The sequence below is a fragment of the Theropithecus gelada genome, chromosome 13 (genome assembly GCF_003255815.1).
Source record: "Theropithecus gelada isolate Dixy chromosome 13, Tgel_1.0, whole genome shotgun sequence".
Lineage (NCBI taxonomy): Eukaryota > Metazoa > Chordata > Mammalia > Primates > Cercopithecidae > Theropithecus > Theropithecus gelada.
The window spans coordinates 62,757,668-62,779,514 of NC_037681.1; the positions used below are offsets into that span (position 1 = coordinate 62,757,668).

General features: G+C 36.9%; 1 protein-coding gene across 2 annotated transcripts in view; it reads left to right on the top strand.

The window, feature by feature from the left end:
- Positions 1-21,847, top strand: part of EML4 (echinoderm microtubule associated protein like 4) — a 159,042-nt gene that overhangs the window by 114,167 nt on the left and 23,028 nt on the right. For both annotated transcript variants that reach the window (XM_025405691.1, XM_025405692.1), the window contains 9 exons: positions 1,891-1,960; positions 3,488-3,598; positions 5,407-5,502; positions 12,575-12,709; positions 12,831-12,966; positions 17,970-18,121; positions 19,842-19,967; positions 20,053-20,184; positions 21,227-21,294. In XM_025405691.1, the coding sequence (XP_025261476.1) occupies positions 1,891-1,960; positions 3,488-3,598; positions 5,407-5,502; positions 12,575-12,709; positions 12,831-12,966; positions 17,970-18,121; positions 19,842-19,967; positions 20,053-20,184; positions 21,227-21,294 (1,026 nt within the window). The remainder of the gene's footprint in view (positions 1-1,890; positions 1,961-3,487; positions 3,599-5,406; positions 5,503-12,574; positions 12,710-12,830; positions 12,967-17,969; positions 18,122-19,841; positions 19,968-20,052; positions 20,185-21,226; positions 21,295-21,847) is intronic.

The window sequence follows — 21,847 nt, forward strand, 5'->3', positions numbered from 1 at the left end:
AAAAATATTATGGGTCATCTGTTGAATATATTTTAAAAAGAAAAAAAGACTTTAGACCTCCAAAATGGTGGTGTGGTATCAGCAGCAACAAAACACATCCTCCTTAAATCATGATTGGAACCTCTTCTGCTTTCTCAGATGTCTTACAGTCCTTCTCTTCTCTGGTCTGTAGTATGAAATGTATATAGGACAGACTGGACATTTTCAGGTTTCTGAAAGTGATTATTGGTTACTTAATATTTATTGAGGATTTGTCCTATGTAGATCAATTTTAGACTTGAAGCTTTATTCTTTTGGAAAGAAAGAAAGAAATAGCTGAATAAGGATCATAAGTATGCCATAGGATGTCAAACTACAAATGTGAGAATTCCTTTTAAATGCTTAGGCATTCTTTTAAATTATTTTGTTACCTTTTAGTTAAATGCATTTATTTACTGTTTATTAATATTTTCCAACTTTTTAAATTTACTACCCTTTTCCCCCCTTAGATCCAAGGACTGACTGGATGTTTTCTTTTTTTTTTTTTTAATTTTTTTTTTTTGAGACAGAGTCTCGCGCTGTGTCACCCAGGCTGGAGTGCAGTGGCGCGATCTCGGCTCACTGCAAGCTCCGCCTCCCAGGTTCAGGCCATTCTCCTGCCTCAGCCTCCGAGTAGCTGGGACTACAGGCGCCCGCCACCACGCCCGGCTAGTTTTTTGTATTTTTAGTAGAGACGGGGTTTCACCATGTTAGCCAGGATGGTCTCGATCTCCTGACCTCGTGATCCGCCCGCCTCGGCCTCCCAAAGTGCTGGGATTACAGGCTTGAGCCACCGCGCCCGGCAACTGGATGTTTTCTAACATTTAAAAGCTTTTATGTCTGTACTATTCTGACACCTGTATCTTTATCTAGAAAAAAATTAATAGATGACTATTAGAATATTGCATAGATATTGAACTTTTGGAGTTGATTAAAATATTGCCTTTTACACTCGCAGAATAATGTATGTACAAAACTATTTACTGCAGCATTGTTTGTGATAAAGATTAGAAACAGCCTAAGTATTTTTCAGTTGGGGACTTACTGGTGAGGTTGTGGTGTACCTACCTATAGGCCACCATTTAAGCTGTAAAGAATGAGGAAGCACTTTATGTATTAATATGTAAATATTCCTCTGATGTATTCTTAAGTACAAATATTTAAGAACAAGAGAATGTTCACAGTGTTCAACCATTGTTGAAAGAGTCTAGATACGGACATAAGGATGTCTTTTTCAAAATTTTGCTAGTCACTTGTATACGTACTGTGAGTAATTTAGGTACATATGCTACACTACTTCCCATTTCTATTTAAAAATTCCTTGCCTCAGTTTGACTTACAAGAATTTAGCACTAAGAACTAATTAAAAGGTTGAAGGCACTATGTGTGAAGATGCTCATTGCTGTTTTGTTGAAAAGTAAGAAATGGCCTAAAAGATGGAAGAGCTGTCAAGTCAGCATGTATGAGGATTATGTAGCAAAAGGAAAAAATGCTTGTAACTTTAATAGATTAAAATTACACAGCACAATATTGCATCTTCACTATAATAAAGTCATGTGATTTATATGCCTATGTGCATGGACTAAAAAGGAACTTGAACAAATGAAAACAGTTCATTAGCATGCCACAGTTGTAAATAAATATTTTCTTTGAACTTAATGTTTCATTCATCTGTGCAGCTTCACAAATAAAAAGTACAGCTGAAAATTCAGAAATCTTCAGATATTTGATATTAGTTTGATTTGCTAAAGAAAACAGATAAATGTGTTCTTTTAATGATTAAAAACTGCTTATTTGAAAAATGTCGATACAAAGGTATTCTGCTGTTTCATGTTTCCTGTGTTTAAAATCATTCTTAATACTGCTTTTTAGCCTTGCTATACATCCTGACAAAATTAGGATTGCAACTGGACAGATAGCTGGCGTGGATAAAGATGGAAGGGTGAGTGGCATAGCGTTATGCATTCTGTACCTAGAGACATTGCTGTTAGAGTGGAATCTATTGTAATTTTAACCACAACTCATTTGTTTTATTCTTTTGAAATTTAAGTACTGAGGAATTTCTAGTATAAGCATGGAAAAAACATTAGTGTATAAGAACACTTTAAAAGACAGAGTCATACTAATAAATTTTGTTTCTAAAAAATAAGTGTTCTCCCTTAAACTATTTACTATAAAAATGGGAAAACTGATATGCTCATTACATTTTTCTTTATATAAAATAACTTACCAGTGTCTGCCAGAAGATACTGCAGTTTCACTTAGTTGAAGGACCTGTTGATCCTTATTTACTTAATTATTTATTTATTTATAGGGGTGGAATCTCACTTTGTTGCCCAGGCTGGGCTCAAGCTCCTGGGCTCAAGGGATCCTCCAGCCTTGGCCTCTTGAGTGAGTAGCTGGACTACAGGTGTGCGCCACCATGCCCAGCTAACTCTTGATTTTATATGTGACTAGAACTGATACGACTTAGAGTTTCAGTTACTGTTTGATATTATTCAGTTGGTTTGTATAACAAATACCTTATTTCTAAGGATCAACAGTGAATATTAATGGTGACTGATTAACGTATGTATGACTGTACTCATGACGTTCTCAGGCTTCAGAGGAGTGGAAGGTTTCTACTGGATAACTTCTAAGACCCCTTCCAGTTGTAAATGCTGTTTAAGGGCTGTTTAGTAGTTTATTGGACATTGATTAAAAAGTGTTATTTTCTCAGGAATGAAGATTAGTAATGCTAAAAGCAAAGTATCCAGAGCAAATTTGCCTAGAATTAGAATCCTGACTCCACCTTTTTTTTTCTTTCTTTTTTTGAGATGGAGTCACACTCTGTCTCCCAGGCTGGAGTGCAGTGGCACGATCTTGGCTCACTGCAACCTCCATCTCCCAGGTTCAAGCGATTCACCTGCCTCAGCCTCCTGAGCAGCTGGGGCTACAGGCGTGTGCTACCATGCCTGGCTAATTTTTTGTATTTTTAATAGAGACAGGGTTTCACTGTGTTAGCCAGGTTGGTCCTGATCTCCTGACCTCGTGATCCACCCGCCTCAGCCTCCCAAAGTGCTGGGATTACAGGTGTGGTGGGCCACTGCGCCTGGCTGACTCAACCTTTTAATAGCGTTATCACTTTGGGCAAGTTATTTAAATCTCTGTATTCCAATTTCCTCATCTGTGAAATGATAATTATAATAGTGTACCTATAGCTCATAGGATTAAATGAATTAATATGTGTCATACTTAGAATAGTATGTGTAACATAGTAAATACACAAGTTATTTGCTGCTATTGTTATTTTCACAGTATAAGAAAATACCTACTTAAGATTTATTTGGGGGCATGTCTAAGTCTAGTAATTTTTTAGTAGAAGCTTATCCATCCCTATTACTTTTTTAAATGGCATTAGTTCTGTGTGCTATTGGTATTTATTTGCATCCACCTGTCCAGTTAGCCCTGCTATCTTGTGTTTTTGCAGCCTCTACAACCCCACGTCAGAGTGTGGGATTCTGTTACTCTGTCCACACTGCAGATTATTGGACTTGGCACTTTTGAGCGTGGAGTAGGATGCCTGGATTTTTCAAAAGCAGTAAGTGACAATTTTTAGAGAAGTAAGCAAGCTGAACAAAAAAGCAGGAAAGAAGTTAAGCTCAGTTGTGTGTTTATGTGTCCATAAAACGATAATCCTGAATTGAAAAATGAGCTGCTAGCTATTGCTAACATATTACCTATTGCTAAATGGCTAGCATTTCAACTTGAGTGCTAAAGTACTTTGGTTTAGTTAGGATGCAAGATATTTTACTTTAATTATTCTCGTAATTATGCTGCCTTGAAGTAGAGCTCCCGTGTAGTAGCAGGAAGTGGTTAGAGGAATATATACAAAGCAAAGTACAATTTTAGACAAGCAATAGGATGTATTTTTGCCTTACCTTGAATCATAGAAAAGATCTATTTTAAAAATTCACAGGAAACTGGGCCAATTCTGTGCAAACATTGGCTTTTCTTAACGTCATATTTGAGCAGCAGAAACAATCAAACCTTTGTATTTCCTAAAGTCATGAAGTTTTGAATTGATGACAACATGGGTTTAAAATTTTCCCTAGCGGTCTTTTCTAAGTGTTGAGGCTTTATTCCAAGGGTAAAATAAGACAAGATCTTACTCATTTAAACATTCTGGTTTTTTCTTGAATTGTATGTCATTGTGATTATAAAGTATACAGGTAACCTTCTGTATTTTAGGATATATACTTTTTTCATTTCAAAGATAGATAAAAACACTTATTTTTATCTCTTCAGTTCTTAGGCGTTGGCAACTATATTCTGGATTATGGGAGTTCTGTGGGACACGGAGGAAAGGACACTTTCAGAGCAGAAAGATAAATTTTAGTGAATTTAGGAACTTTGCTAGCTTGAAGGCACTGAATGTCAAGGGTCTAACAAGTAAGGAATTGGGAGAAAGACATTTAGAAAAGGAGATAAGAGGTCATAAAGGAAATACTTTTGCTACTTTATTTTCTCCCATAAATCTCTACAGCAGGTGCTGTCGTCCAGTTGTTGATAACCATTGTTACAGTGTTAAGACCATCTTGTATTGCCTCATAACTCTATCTTTTCTAATTCAGATAATATTCCAATTTAGGCTAAGAGAAAGATAAAGAGGAGAAGAGAGTAAGCTCTGCCCTTCCTCAGTGCCTCTCACTCTTCCCTACAATGTTTCTGTGTTCCATAACATTGTAAAGCATATTTCACAAATGCTACTATTTAAAAAATCATTTAATATCATCTATAGTTATTTTTCTTAAACTGGGAGACTTAAAATACGTGAATGAGAATGGTTTCAGAAAAATAGGAAATTCCATTATAAAAAAGGAATTTCATTATAATTTTACTTAGGTTGTTTATTGGTGTTAATGTAAGTCAGATATCTCACAGAAAACTGAAATCAGCAAACTTTAAAATAGCCATGAATTTTAGCTTATTCTGTCAAACTGTCAAAATTTAGTGAGGAACGAAGTTATGAAATTATGTACATTTCTTCTTACCTACCACAAGGAAAAATACCTTAATACAGGCAGCAAGAAGGAAGCATAAGATGCAGAAGGGACTAGGATAGCCTCAAAATTAGTCACTATCTCTGAATAACAGGAGTGACTAGATGGCAAGTGGAAACCAACATGGAGGGATGAGGGGATTTAAATAGAACATTTTTTAAAAGAATCTTTATATTTTTGAGGAAAATATAATTGGGGTAAATAGTGCATTATGTTTCAAAGAGTGATGAGTTTAAAGGATTTTGGGTTATCTTCCTATTAGCAGTTTTAATAATATGGTATTTCTTTCTTAGAATGTCAGCCCTATCAGTGAATTTTAAAATGCCTTTAATTGATTTTTCTTTAGGATTCAGGTGTTCATTTATGTGTTATTGATGACTCCAATGAACATATGCTTACTGTATGGGACTGGCAGAAAAAAGCAAAAGGAGCAGAAATAAAGGTAAATTTTTTAAAAACTGAGTATTATTTTTTAGAGTACATTATTTGTTTTGCAGGTATTTGGAACTATATCGGTATTGGAACAATCTGTTCTTAAGCCGCAAAAGCAGATCTGGCCAAATTCAACAAATTTAGTGATTTGTCATAATCCTTAAGATATTAACACTATAGTTATACAAGATAAAATAGTCAAGCAACTTGAAGCAATTTCAATATTTCAGACATTACTATACTCCTGAAATGCCAGAGTAGATGGATGTCTGATCTCAAAATTAAGACTGAACACTCTTCTTGGTTTTCTTCTTTAATAAAATATGTAATTTCATTCCATCTTTAAAGTTTTAGAAATCTAGAGGAAAAATTCAGTAGGAATATGGCTGATGTAACTGGAGGGCTTATGATAAGTTTTTTGGTCTTAATTATGTTTGTAGGATTATTTTAGAAAATTCTATAGCATTTATAATTGCTATAATTGCATTGTAACTCTTTACAGTACAAGGGTTGATCTCTGTGTGGATCAAGCTGTAAATTGCAAGAGAAGAATGTAAAATGCATTGAAGCTGTGTTTATATGAGCCAGAAATGGACTTCTCCCTCTGACAGGCTTTTTTAAAGATTCAAAGTGACAAAATGGCTTTAAAAAGTCTGTGTAATATTTGCCATACTCTTAAATAACATCACATTTCTCTCCAACTCCTCTCTCTTAACAGTTTTGTTTTGAGTAAGCTTCAAGCTTTTAGCTTGTTGGGCAAAAGGATTATATGATGTTTAACTTAACATTTTGAAAGAAGTAGATCTGATTGTACTTAAAAGGAATGTAAGTTGTCAGAAAACCTCAAACTAAAACACATAAATGAAGATATAGATTGACTTCCAGTTATTCAGACTAATTTAACATTGAAACATAGGGAAGTTGCATGAAAATGAAATATATCAATTTTGATTCTTCGTAGTAAGGTTTACCAGATGAAGTCTTGTGGTTTTCCTCCTACTGGCCATTTCTTGATCTCCTTTCCAGGACCTTAAATGTTGGTGTTCTTCAGAGTTTTATTCCAGATGCTCCACTGATACTATATGCTGCTCCCATGGCCTCATTTTCTATCTGCTGAGTCCCATATCAGTTATCTCCAGCCCAGATCTCTAACAGGTTTAACTCATATTTCTAGTTGCATCGTAGACATCTTTATTTGAATGTCCTCTACCACAAATGAAAATCAATATGTTCAAATCTGTACCTAATCATCTTTCCTAGCCCCCAACCACCAGTTTCATTCCCTAGTGATTGACACCGCATTTCACCTAGCTACCTAAGCTAGAAACTTGAACATCATTCATGGCCCTTTTTACCTCACTTCTCACATCCAGGTAGTCAGGAAGTTCTCTAAACACCGTGTCCCAAATATCTGCATTATAACACTTGCTAGTACAAGCGACTGCAAAACAATTGAAATTAACTTAATTTGGCCAGGGATGGTTGCTCACACCTGTAATCTCAGCACTTTGAGAGACCAAAGTGGGTAGATCATTAGAGGTCAGGAGTTCAAGACCAGCCTGGCCAACATGGTGAAACCCCATCTGTATTAAAAATACAAAAAAAAAAAATTAGCCAGATGTGGTGGTGGGTGCTTTTAACCCCAGCTACCCTGGAGGCTGAGGCAAGAGAATTGCTTGAATCCTGGAGGTGGAGGTTGCAGTGAGCCAAGATTGCGCCATTGCACTCCGGTCTGTGTGACAGAGCAAGACTTCGTCTCAAAAAATAATAAAAATAAAGTTAACTTAATCAAAACAGAGGTTGTATTGACTCCTGTTTAGGGAGGAAGAGAAAGCCTCTAGTAAAGGTCAGAGGGAGATTTTGACTCAGAAATGCCTTGATTCAGGGACTGGATTACGGGTTGACTGTCTTCTCCTCTTCTCCCTGTTTTGACCTTATTCTACTGTAAATAGACCTGTTCTACTGTAGATGAGCTCCATCATTGCTTAAGTCACAAGGATTTGAGGAGTGGATGTATAACTTTTTAATTTATGTAAGTTTAAAATTCAGTAAGGCGAGGGCAGCCCAGATGACCCGAGCTTGTGGGACCTCTCATGAAAAACAATAAAAAATTAATATTAAAATTCAGTAAGGACCTAGGTGCTGTGGCTCACGCCTATAATCCGAGCACTTTGGGAGGCCAAGGCCAGAGGATCGCTTGAGCCCAGGAGTTTGAGACCAGCCTGGGCAAACATAATGACACCTTGTCTCTACCAAAAAAACAAACAAAAAAATCAGCGCATGGTGGTGCACACTTGTAGTTCCAGCTATTTGGGAGGCTGAGGTGGAAGGATCAACTGAGACCAGGAGATTGAGGCTGCAGTGAGCTGAGATTGTGCCACTGCACTCCAGCCTGGGCAACAGAGCGAGACCCTGTCTCAAAATTTTTTTTTTTAATTTTCAAAATAAAAATAAAAGTAAGGCAACTTAAAAACCTTACTGACAGAAATTAAAGAGGAGGGATATTACATAATCATGGATAGGAGACAATAAAGATGTCAGTTTTGCATATTGAGCTATACATTCAGCATAGTCAAAACTCAGCTTTCATAGGAGTTGACAAACTGAATATATGTGGAAATATGAAGGGGAAGGAATAGGGAATAGTCAAGACAATTGTGAATAAAGAGAATAAGGTTGGCCAGGCGCAGTGGCTCACACCTGTAATCCCAGGAGGCTGAGGCGGGTGGAACACGAGGTCAGGAGATCGAGACCATCCTGGCTAACACGGTGAAACCCCGTCTCTACTAAAAATACAAAAAATTAGCCGGGTGTGGTGGCAGGCGCCTGTAGTCCCAGTTACTCGGGAGGCTGAGGCAGGAGAATGACATGAACCCGGGAGGCAGAGCTTGTAGTGAGCCAAGATCGCGCCACTGCACTCCAGCCTGGGTGACAGAGCCAGACTCTGTCTCAAAAAAAAACAAAAAAAGAATAAGGTTAAAGTACATAAAATATGAAATATGAAGACTTATTATAAGATATTGTGGTTCAAACGTAGATCAATGGAAGAGAATATAGAAACAGGTTACACAAATCAGTTGCTTGACTAATGCCAAAGGTGGCAATGCAGTGGGCAAAGAATAATGTTTTCAGTGAATGGTGGTGGATTAATTGGATACTCATGTGAAAAAAAATTAGCCTTGACCCCTACCTCACAGCTTTCAGAAAAATCTGTTTTAGATGGATTATGCATCTTAGCATGAAAGGTAAAAAACAGTAAAGCTTTTAGAAGAAAATACAGAACACCTTTATAAGTAGATTTAAACAGGCATATAAAGTACTAACTGTAATGAGAGAAAAAGATAAATCATATTAAAAACTTCTCTTTATCAAGACGCCTTTTTTTTTTTTTTTTTTTTTTTTTTTGAGACAGTCTTATTCTTTCACCCAGGCTGGAGTGCAGTGGCGTGATCTTGGCTCACTGCTGCAGCCTCCACTTCCTGGGTTCAAGTGGTTTTCCTGCCTCAGCTTCCTGAGTAGCCGGGATTACAGGCATGCGCCACCATGCCTAGCTAATTTTTGTATTTTTAAAATAGAGTCAGAGTTTCACCATGTTGCCAGGCTGGTCTCAAACTCCTCACCTCAAGTGATCCTCCCATCTCAGCCTCCCAAAGTGCTGGGATTACAGTTGTGAGCCACCAGGCCCAGCCTATCAAGACACCTTTAAGAGTGTGAGAAAGTATTTGTGATACATACTTCCAACAAAACACTCATATTCTGAATATATAAACATCTATAGTTCAGTAAGAAAAAGACAGTTTTTTAAACAGCAAAAGACTTCCGGTACTACATAAAACAGGGTGTCCAGGTGATTAATAAGCATATGTAAAGGTACTCAACCTCATTAATTAGCAAAGAAATTCAAATTAAAACTCAAGTTCAATACCACTGTGCACCTACCAAAATATCTTACATGAAAAAGACAAAAATACTAAGATAGGTGAGGATTCTAAGTAACTGGAACTCTTACACAGTCTGCTGGGCATATAAGTTGATATAACCATATTATCTCTTCAGTTCTTAGGCGTTGGCAACTGTATTCTGGATTATGGGAGTTTTGTGGGACATGGAGGAAAGGACACTTTTAGAGCAGAAAGATAAATTTTAGTGAATTTAGGAACTTTGTGGATTGTTCCTTAGTGAATTTAGGAACAGTTTAATGAATTTCGGAAAACTATTTGACATAACCTAAAGTCGAACATATGCATGCCTTCTGGCCCAAATTGTTCATCTCAGCAGAAATATATACATGTGTTTGCTAGAACGCAAATAGCAGTGCTGTTTATGGTAGCCAAAAATATGGAAACTACCCTGCCCATCAGCAGGAGAATGGATAAGTCAATAATGTGATATTTTCGTACAAAAGAATACAATAGAGCAAATAGAACGAACAAGGTACAACTATGTGCACCAACACAAATGGATCTTACAAATGAAATGTTAAGAAAATAACCCAGACATGAAGGAATGCGTTGTGTATAATTCCATTTGAATGAAACAGAGAAAACTAATCTTTACTGCTAAGAGTCAGGAGGATAATGGTTAAATAGGGGAAGGGGATAGTGACTGGAAAGGGGATCTAGGGTATTTATGGAATGTTACTAATGTTTTGTTTCTTGTTCTGAATGCTGAATAGCAATGTGTTCAATTTGTAAAACTTTATTGCGCCATGTACTTAAAATCTGTGTGCATATATATTATATATAGTGTTATATATATATTATATATATGATGTTATATATAGTATTATATATCAGTGAGAAGTTATAATATCCTGTAAGGCAATACTCATACGCAAAATGATTTAAACTCATAGAGTTCTTCAGTTTATATCTTGACTGTCTTATCACTAGCATGATGGGTATACTGGGAATATTTGTTGTTAGTTTTACAACCCTTTGATTATCTTAATTTGGCCTAAGATTTAACTGTCAAGTAGTTTTGATTTGTCTGAGTGAGAACTAAAGACTGTTCAGTTAATCTTTAAACCTTACTTAGACTTGCTAAATATATATATAGTTCCATACTACTCAATCACTGGAAAATTATATAACAAGCAAGATATGCTGTACTTTATCTTCATCTTTTTTTTTCCTTTTTTGGTCAGGGTCTCACGCTTCACCCAGACTGGAGTGCAGTGGCTTAATCACAGCTCACTGCAGCCTCAAACTCCAGGGCTCAAATGATCCTCCAGCCTCAGCCTCCCAAGTAGCTAAGACTACAGGGCACACCACCACGCCGGCTGATTTACTTTTGGTAGAGACAGGTCTCACTATGTTGCACAGGCTGATCTCTAACTCCTGGGCTCAGCAATCCTCCAACCTTGGCCACCCAAAGCATTGGGATTACAGGCATAAGCCACAACACCTGGCCTAGATTAGATTTTATTAGTTGAATTTTATTTATGTGCTTATGCAAAGGCCCCTAAGCCCAAATGTTAAGTAACAGAAATGTAAAACTCATGGAAATATTAGAACTGTGGGGGAAAAAAAGAATTGAAAACAACTCTTTCAAGTGTCATTTTATTGGTATAACCTAAAATTTATTATTTTTAACTCAGTTCATAAGACTATCATCTTTATCATGGTTTTGTTTTGTTTTGAGATGGAGTTTCACTCTGTCACCCAGGCTGGAGTGCAGTGGCGCAATCTCGGCTCACTGCAGCCTTCACCTCCCAGGTTCAAGCAATTCTCTGCCTCAGCCTCCCAAGTAGCTGGGATTACAGGTGCCCACCACCACGCCCAGCTACTTTTTTGTATTTTTAGTAGAGATGGGGTTTCACCATCTTGGCCAGGCTGATCTTGAACTCCTGACCTTGTGATCAACCCACCTCAGCCTCCCAAAATGCTGGGATTACAGGCGTGAGCCACCACGCCTGGCCCATGTTGTTTTGCCAAGAGGAAATGCTTCCATACACATAAAGTTCTTTGCTAAGTTAAAAAGTGGACATTAATGATCACTCTGTAAATAAACACTAGCTAATAAGTAGCTTTACAGGCATGTAGGTAGGTATCACCTGACTGTTAAGTTTGAGTAGATGATTTTACTATAAAATATCAATTTAGTAAGAATTATGATTTACTGAAATTATAGAAATACAATGTTTTAGAATAATATCCTCAATTGAAATCATTTTAATGAAAAAACTAGTAATTTCTTCTTGAGTCTCATGCTTGTGTTCTTCCTAGTCCACCATAAATCTTTTAAACCTAAAACCTGTCTTTGCTAGATTTTTTGAGGGAAAAGAGCATAAAAGCTCTCTGGGAATGTTTTTGTTTTCATTTCCGTAGGAATCAGTAGTGACCATTCTAAATCTACTTTTTAAGAGTTCAGCCTGAAGGACCTATCTCTAAATTAGTCCTAGTCTCTAGCACTTTGGGAGGCTGAGGTGGGCGGATGACTTGAGGTCAGGAGTTAGAGCCCAGCCTAGCCAACATGGTGAAACCATGTCTCTACTGAAAATACAGAAATTAGCTGGGCATGGTGGCGGGTGCCTATGGTCCCAGCTACTGGGGAGGCTAAGGCAGGAGAATCCCTTGAACCCTGGAGGCAGAGGTTGTCGTGAGCCGAGATCACTCCATTGCACTCTACCCTGGGTGACAGAGCAAGACTACATCTCAAAAAAAAAAAATTGCATGAATAAATGCTCCGTGATAATAGTACAAAGAAAGATAAGACAGTTTCTTTTTTTTTTTTCTTTTAATACAAATAGCAGTGTCTTTAAGGAAGAATGTACATTGCTCTTAGATTTGATAGTTTTAAATGTACTTTTCTGGCATGTGCAAAAAGTTAAAGATATATATATAAATGTCTTTCTAATGCAGAGTTTTTATAAGTAGCACAAAAGGTGATATAATAATACAAGGACATCAAATTTAAATCATCCCAAAAATACATTATCAAAATTTTTCAGGAAAATTATCTTGGAAGAAGAGGCATTTTCTCAAAATCTTTCCCTATCGTTGTCAGTAGCAGTAATTGAATTGGTACTTGAAGAAGATAAGGATACACATTCATCTAAAGTTTTATTTCCCTTTTCATAGACAACAAATGAAGTTGTTTTGGCTGTGGAGTTTCACCCAACAGATGCAAATACTATAATTACGTGCGGTAAATCTCATATTTTCTTCTGGACCTGGAGTGGCAATTCACTAACAAGAAAACAGGGAATTTTTGGGGTAAGGATCAGATTGTTTTAATGTCATTAAGTATATAAATCTTTAATTTTTTAAATTGTTGAGTAAGCATCAAGTCGTCATGGCAAAAAGAAAATTGAAAATTTTCATTGTTTCCTTGTAGAAATATGAAAAGCCAAAATTTGTGCAGTGTTTAGCATTCTTGGGGAATGGAGATGTTCTTACTGGAGACTCAGGTGGAGTCATGCTTATATGGAGCAAAACTACTGTAGAGCCCACACCTGGGAAAGGACCTAAAGGTACAGTATTCTTATATTAAACTCCTTAAAATTCTCACATAGTGCTCTTTCAGTCCCATCTATTAGACCAGGAGAGAAAGAGCTGCAGTGTAACAATATGAGCAAGTCACAAACATACCTTTTGTTTTCACCTTCTTCATAATCTTTTTTAATGAAATTATTTATCCAGTTATTTATTGAGCTTATATAATCCACATTTGACTACACTGAACCATTCCCTTTAGGAAATTAATAATTAGAAAGAAATGATATATGTTAGTTGAAAAAGTATAGAGGCTCACTCTCCCTTGAGCTGGTTCTGGGTTATCTGTTAGGGCAGAATGCATGGCCATGTGATAAAATAGTAGAGGGGAGAAAAAAGGAATAAACTCATAAACTAGCTGTTTGAAAACTATTTGTCAAACATTAAGGAAATAACTTTCATCTTAACTTTGGGTGTCAATGTAGGAGCAAAAGTTGAATAGTCTTGATGAAAGCACTATTTTCACCAAAATGTGGAATTTAAATTTCATGTTACTATTTTCTTATGACTGCACAGAGTTTTGTACTGTATTTTTTAGGACATATATTCAAATGCTCCTTGACTTCTGGATGGCATTATATCCTGATAAATCTGTCATAATGTCAAAAAATAATAAATTGAACCAACATAAGTCAGGGACCATCTGTTACTAAATTAATGTTTGAATTAAATGTTTTTCAAATCCATTCACCTGAATTTCTAAGCTCAGCTGTTGAATTGAATTAGACATATTAAGAAGTTTAAAACAGTAAGCCTTAAATTGTATTACCGTTGACCCTGATCTCAATCATTGGCTGTATATTCTTAGCCTCTTCCGTTCAGTTTAGATTCAAAATTTACATACGAGAAGAATGGCAGTGGGTTGAGGGTTCTTAAAAAAGAGAGTTACAATGACAGTATATTAACTACTTTTCCTGTTTATTTCTCTTCTTTTTTTCTCATTTTTCTTTCCTGGGCACATTTACTTAGTATCAGAAATGCCAGGAACAGCATAGTATATTAAAACGGTGACTTTTAAATTGTTCACGAATCTCCAACACTGAGCAGAATTTGGGTATAAATACACCCTTTTGTTAGTGTTAATGTTTGTGTTCAGGTTGGGGACAGGAAGAAGAGGTTCAGAGGTTTTTATTTTGGTCTTTGAAAAATTTGTGGCTTAGCCTCTCTACATACGCACAAACAGGAAACAGGAAATCCAATCTTGTAAATTGCTGGGCACATGAAATGGCCTGTCTTGTACTTTGCCACATGACTTAACCCTATTATGGGTTAAGTTGCTAAGAATGTGAGGTTTTCAGTTGGCTGGGAAGGATTTGGTGAGCGCAGTGAAATAAATGGAAGTCCAGACCAGAATAAGTGCCCAGAGTTTCCATTTTTTAATTCTTGCTCCCAGATTTCAGTAGGTCCAATTTACATATTCTCAACTATGACATTTCTGCACCTGTGGCAGTCTTACCAACCAAAATTTGAGTGTACTGTGACATCATGTCTGATTAAAGGACATTTTTGAATGGCAGAAGTGTAATTTCACAACTAATCCTTTTACTTTTGTAAATAGGAGACAAACCAAAACTGTATTTTATGTCTTAAAAGTGCTGTTATATTTTTTTTCTTGTTTCCAAACCATTTATTCCTAATAAATTAATGGGAATCTTCAAGTAATTAGTATTTTCTATTTCTTAAGTAGGTATGAGGTCTTTGTTATTTGTTTCTTACACATATGAAATAGACTGAAATTGTTCTTATGCAAAATAATTTGTAATCTTTTAAGTGGGTAAGTGGAAGTTGAGAGTATCTACAGAACCATTAAAATGTTCACTATTCTTAAGTCTTGCAAAGGAGCTAAGAAACACTGCCATTTTATGTGTTCTCCAAATAATCAAATTGGCCCAGTTGCTAAGAATACAACATAAATTTCAAAGTCTCCCTAATATTTGATTCTTTAAACAGGCACAGAAAGCCTTCCAAACGTCTTTATTTGGCAGGCAGTGTAAACTTTTATGGAAGCTTTTTATGGAAGCTTTGTTTCTGTTAGAGATGAGAAGGGCGAGATTTGTGATTAAGTTTGGATAGATTTGACCATATGAGTAAGCCTGAAGGCAGAGTAGGTTTTTTAAATTCAAGGGTAATTATTTTGCTTGGCAGGGATTTCAAACATTATTTGGCAACTGGAATATCAGAAATACAGGCCCATAAGAAAGATATCTTTGGCTATAAATTTGTTTTATAGGTAAATGTTACATAAAGGAAACTGATAATTTGTTTAAATTGGAATCACTGAGTTTTTTAAGCTAAATTGATACTAGGTCCACCTCAGGAAATAACTTTCCTGGAGTGAGAAGGACTCACTGACTTGATCACTATATAGAGTATTTTTATTTCTGATGAAGCATTTTTTTCTTCATATTTGTTTTTTATTTTCTAGTTTTCCATCATTCTGGGAGGATTTTAAGTGTTTAACAAGGGTTTTGTCATGTTTCGAAATATGGACAGTGGACTTAAGAATAGAAAAACTTTATTTTCTTACATTTTAATGGAGAACTATGAAACTCCCACACCTCTGCTTTTTGTGTTTTCTTATATGATGCCTTCAGGCTACTGTTGTTAGTTTGACCATGCATAGGGAAATAAGCCTAAAATTTGCTTTTCTCTATTTTTAATGTCCAAATAAAGCCAGTAGTACTCTCAGAAAATTCACATCTCTCAGGTGTCCTCACTCTCATGGTCACATCAGAACAGAGATAGATACTTGTCTGCCTATCCCACTGAACACAATTGTGTTGTTCAATTTTAAAGGTATTTTTAGATGAGAAATGTTGGCGTAAGTGGAGACAGTTGACCTGAACAGCACATTTGTTGGAGTTCTGCTACCACCTCTGCTGAATTAGGCAAGCTGTCCTCCAAATCAAGCAGGCCCTTTCCTCTCTCCCTGCCGTATATACCCATTTATTAAGTATTTGTACCACTAGCATACTCACGCTGAGAGAATTTTTTTTAGGATACCAAAGCCTTAGAAATTTTAGTTAATTTGTTAAATATAATAGCAGCTCAAATAGTAAAAAAGAACAGTCTCAGTAACAGCTTTGAGATATAATTCACATACCATGAAATCTACTCTATTGAAGTATCCCTTTAAAGTTCAGTGGTTTTTAGTATATTTACAAGGTTGTACAGCCATTACCACTATCTAACCTAAGGACATTTTCCTCACCCCCCAAAAAAAACCTGTACCCGTTAGTAGTCACTTTCCATTTCTCCCTCCCCTCAGCCCCTAGGTAACCACCAATCTCCTTTAGGTCTCTATAGATTTACTTGTTCGGGACATTTCATATAAATGGAGTCATACAATGTGTGGTCTTTTATGACTTGCTTCTTTCACTTAGTTGTTTTTGTTTTGTTTTGGTTTGGTTGGTTGGTTGGTTTGTTTTTTGAGACGGAGTTTCACTCTTGTTGCCCAGGCTGAAGTGCAGTGGTGCAATTTCGGCTCACTGAACCTCAGCCTCCCAGGTTCAAGTGATTCTCCTGCCTCAGCCTCCCAAGTAACTGGAGTTATAGGCATGTGCCATCATGCCTGGCTAATTTTGTATTTTTAGTAGAGATGGGATTTTGCTGTGTTGGCCAGGTTGGTTTCAAACCCCTGACCTCAGGTGATCCACCCCGCTCAACCTCCCCGAGTGCTGAGATTACAGGTGTGAGCCACGGCGCCCAGCCTTTACTTCTCATTATGTTTTTAAGGTTCATCCATGTGGTGGTAGCATGTATCAATACCTCATTCCTTTTTATGGCTGAGTGATACCACATTGTATAGTATATCTATATCTAAATATAGATATACTATGTTTTTAAAATCCATTCATCAGTTGAGGAACAGTTTTAGAAAATGAATAGTTGTTAAACCTGAATTTTTTCAAGAGGACTAAGGGCTATTTATTGACTTAATTTAGCCATATTTCAATAAGGCTGTAACTTCCCATTTTGAACCTGGTAACTAATTCTGTCGGACATCATCTTCCAAAAAGCTTCACTCTTGCTCTGCTAGCCTATCTAGCTAAAGAGCTTCTCTGAGGAAGGCATTTATGAATACCAAAGAAAAAGGTATGAGTACTATCATCTTATCCTCACCCTTAAAAGGGGGCAAAATATAATTTAAAAACCACATGTGTTTTGCCTAAAATACCTTATATGTACCCCATTGGTCACTCCCTGGGTACTTAACAAAGTGTGCTATGGGTATACAAGAAAACTGGGCTGTCATTTAGCCATCACATTGGTACAGCTGAATTAATTTTTAAAATACTGAAATTATTCTCTGCTAGTAGGTCAAAAGCCACTGCTACAGGTATCCACTGCCTACCTTTGTCCCAATAACTTCCATAGTGCTCCTCTATCTCAGCAATAAAGGGGAGTATACCTTGGCACAGCAGAAGGCCTCTGTGTTAACAATGGTTGTACAATGTTAAACATTGTGACTGTTACCTCAGAAGGAAACAAAGATGTTTTTGCAAAGTTAAAGGAACATCATGGTGGGAGACTTGAGTCTAGTCACAGCTTTGTTATTAGCTAACTATGTGGTATCCCCTAAGCTGCTCCTGTACCTCTTATGTCTTGAGCTCTAAAATCAGAAGAGTAATACCTACTCTGTCTACCATACAAGATGATTATGAGAGATAGTAAAGTTCGGAAACCTATACTATATCCCCTTTTGTCTGTGGAATTATCACTACTTTAGCTTTGGTTTTTTGGAGGAAAATATTTTGAAATATTTTCAGAGTAAATAAATATTGACATAAATGCAGAAGATTATATTATGCCTTAAGCTTTACTACCTGCTTTGCACAGACTTGCTGAAAGTAGGTTTTTGATTGAGTCATATGAACATTCTGATTGTTAATTCTAGTTCTACTGAAGTTTTCTTCCAAATAGACACTAAAATCTGGTGAAAAGTATTATCACTAGTGTTTTTATTTTTCCCTCATATTAGGTGTATATCAGATCAGCAAACAAATCAAAGCTCATGATGGCAGTGTGTTCACACTTTGTCAGATGAGAAATGGGATGTTATTAACTGGAGGAGGGAAAGACAGAAAAATAATTCTGTGGGATCACGATCTGAATCCTGAAAGAGAAATAGAGGTAAGGATGGAAATGGAATATAAAAATATTAAATACTCTAAACTCAGGTATTTTGTCCCACATTAAGATAACTACACTTTTCTGGCAAACTTATTAAATTCTTATAATTTCGTTTCCTTCCCTCAAGAAAGGAGTTTGCTGTTGCCTTTAAGATAACTTTTTTCAAAAAAAACTAAAGACCATTAAACAAAATAATTTGAAAGAATATTTTTAAAGATTAGGCAGAATAATTTGCCTGTTAAAACCAGAGCAAATGTCACAAAGTTTAATTTTTCTTCTCTTTTTTGGTGACTTATATTTTGGATTTATGCTTAGTGTTTTTTTTTTCTACATGTAACATTCTTTCCAGAGAAAATCTTCTGGAAAATCCTCTTAAAAAGAGGATTCTGATAGTACTGCTCTTGGATTTTATGTCCAAGAAGATGGATAGTAAAGAGTTGCTTAATCACAACCTTCAGTTCATACTGAAAATGCAACTTCCATCACTATTTTCTTCACAGATAACTCATATCCTTTGTCATTAAAAGCTATACAGTCTAGTTCATTCCTTCCTTTCCCATTTCTAACATAAATTTGAATTACTCTTAGAATTCAGTTATTTGTATTTATAGGAGTAATTTTAGATCCCACTTTGTAAAGTGGGATTTGTAATTTCATTATTTCAGAATCATTCTTTGAGATTATTATTAAATGTATTAACACAGCGTTCACTGAGATTGTTCCATGTATTGCATTAAACGAAACTGCTCTCCCAAGGAGTCCTATTATTATAATACTTTACAATATATTGTTTTTTAATTTACAAAGAAATTCCACATTACATTTTTTTAATTGACACATTGTAATTGAACATATTTATGGGATACAATCTGATGTTTTGATACAGATATGCTGTATAGTAATCCAGTCAGGGTAGTTATTATATCTGTTGCCTCATGCATTTGTCATTTTTTTGTGGTGAGAATATTTTTATATTTTGATCCTTACAACAATCAAGAGTAGGTAGGGCATGTATTATTATCCTCATATTACAGAAAATGTTTCTTAGGCTAAGTAGCTTACCCAAAGTAATGTAACTAATATAACTAATAAGTAACAAAACCCAACCACATTCTTCATGTGATCTAATAGAACTTACTTCATTTTTCTTTTTTTTTTTTTTCCTGAGACAGAGTCTTGCTCTGTTGCCCAGGCTGGAATACAGCGGCCCAATGTTGGCTAACTGTAACCTCTGCCTCCGGGTTCAAGCAATTCTCCTGCCTCAGCCTCCTGAGTAGCTGGGATTATAGGCGCCTGCCACCACACTTGGCTAATTTTTGTATTTTTAGTAGAAATGGGGTTTCACCATGTTGGCCAGACTGGTCCCAAACTCCTGACCTCAGATGATCCACCTGCCTTGGCCTCCAAATGTGCTGGGATTATAGGTGTGAGCCACCACGCCCAGCCTTTTTTCCCTATTCTTAACCCTTAACTCCTAAAATCATGTAAAATACATGTTTAAAATTAATTGAAGTAAAGAGTGTTGATAATTATTATAACTTCAGTATAATAAAATGTAATTGTCTGGACAAATAAATTATTAGTAGTACAAGATTACCATGTTCAAATTTGGGCTTTTGTCATAATTACCTCATAATTGCTTACAGCTATAAATGCAGGCTTCGAGTAGTAATTAATGCATGTTAGTATGTATATGGTGACTTTACACTTTTTTTTCTAGGTTCCTGATCAGTATGGCACAATCAGAGCTGTAGCAGAAGGAAAGGCAGATCAATTTTTAGTAGGCACATCACGAAACTTTATTTTACGGGGAACATTTAATGATGGCTTCCAAATAGAAGTACAGGTAAGCTGTGTGATATTAACCATTAACTGAATATTTTTTATTATGTTCTTTGGTTTTTATAGCAATGAGTGTCTTTCATTTTCAGGGTCATACAGATGAGCTTTGGGGTCTTGCTACACATCCCTTCAAAGATTTGCTCTTGACATGTGCTCAGGACAGGCAGGTGTGCCTGTGGAACTCAATGGAACACAGGCTGGAATGGACCAGGCTGGTAGATGTAAGTGAAGCAAGATGTGATTATTAACCTCCCCACAGAAACTCCTCACACTGAAAGTTGAGAGCAGCAAAGTAAAAAGGACTAAGTGTTGATTCAAACCAATGTAAACATATGATTTAGTAAAAGAGGGTGGAGATAAGAGGGTAGTGTTTAGTCTTAAAGTGTGAACATGACCGATTTTAAAGAAGTAAGTTAGGCCGGGCATGGTGGCTCACGCCTGTAATCCTAGCACTTTGGGAGGCCAAGACGGGCGGATCACGAGGTCAGGAGATCGAGACCATCCTGCCTAACACAGTGAAACCCCGTCTCTACTAAAAATACAAAAAATTAGCCGGGCGTGGTGGCGGGCGCCTGTAGTCCCAGCTACTCGGGAGGCTGAGGCAGGAGAATGGCGTGAACCTGGGAGGTGGAGCTTGCAGTGAGCCGAGATCACGCCACTGCACTCCAGCCTGGCCAACAGAGCGAGACTCCGTCTCAAAAAATAAAAAATAAATAAAAAGAAGTTAGCAGCGTAAAAGCTCAATTTGTCCATCAGCTTCAGTGGTAAAATCATAAAGATTTCACATATCTATATAGCATTAATTATTGTGGAAATATTTGTGCCTCGGGTGGCGTTGCAGTTGGATTCAGTAAGTGCTACTCACCAACAGGCTGTACTGTCTTCTTTCTGAGTGGTCTCTTACTGTATTTTCTCTCTACCCAACCCAGACATCCACCTTCTCTAGCCCAAAAGGTGGATACAGGTTCTTTGTGGATGCTAAAGAACTGTACCAGTGTTTGTTGTTGTTATCCTTATTATTATTCCACTCCCTAGCCACAAGCTGGTTGTCCCTTTCCCTCACCACTCTGCCAGCATATCCCCTTCATGCTCAGAAATTCTTTTTCCTCTCATAGCCGCGTGTTATTTCTCATTAGCTACAAAGTTGATGGAAATTTTATGTTTATATGAAACAGGTTATTTTCAGATGTTTTTGCCACTATCCCCATAGATCTAGGGAGACTTTCTCATGTACTCCCCAACAGCTGTCTGTCTCTTTTCTAGGAACCAGGACACTGTGCAGATTTTCATCCAAGTGGCACAGTGGTGGCCATAGGAACGCACTCAGGCAGGTAGGGTCTTTAAGTGAGCTGAGTAACCTGAAGTGGTGGGATGTTTAAATGCTTAATCAGGAATGTCCTCGATCTGATCTGGAGAATTAATCTCTTAAGTGGCACACTAATATACTTGTTGTTCTTATCTGTTATGTATATTCATACAATTATTTATTGGGCACCTGCCTATTGCTACATGCTATTGTATGTATTCAGAATACATCAGAAAACAAAACAAAAATTCCTGCCCTGTGAAGCCCACATTTTAGTGTGTATGGGACAGAAAATAAAAAATAAGGCCTGATGCAGCCAGGCACAGTGGCTCATACTTGTAATCCCAGCACTTTGGGAGGCCAAGGTAGGCAGATCACCTGAGGTCAGGAGTTCGAAACCAGCCTGGCCAATGTGGCAAAACCCCATCTCTACTAAAAATACAAAAATTAGCCGGGTGTGGTGGCGCACACCTGTAATCCCAGCTACTTGGGAGGCTGAGGCAGGAGAATCAGTTGAACCTGGGAGACAGAGGTTGCAGTGAGCCGAGATTGCGCCACTGCACTCCAGCCTGGGCAAC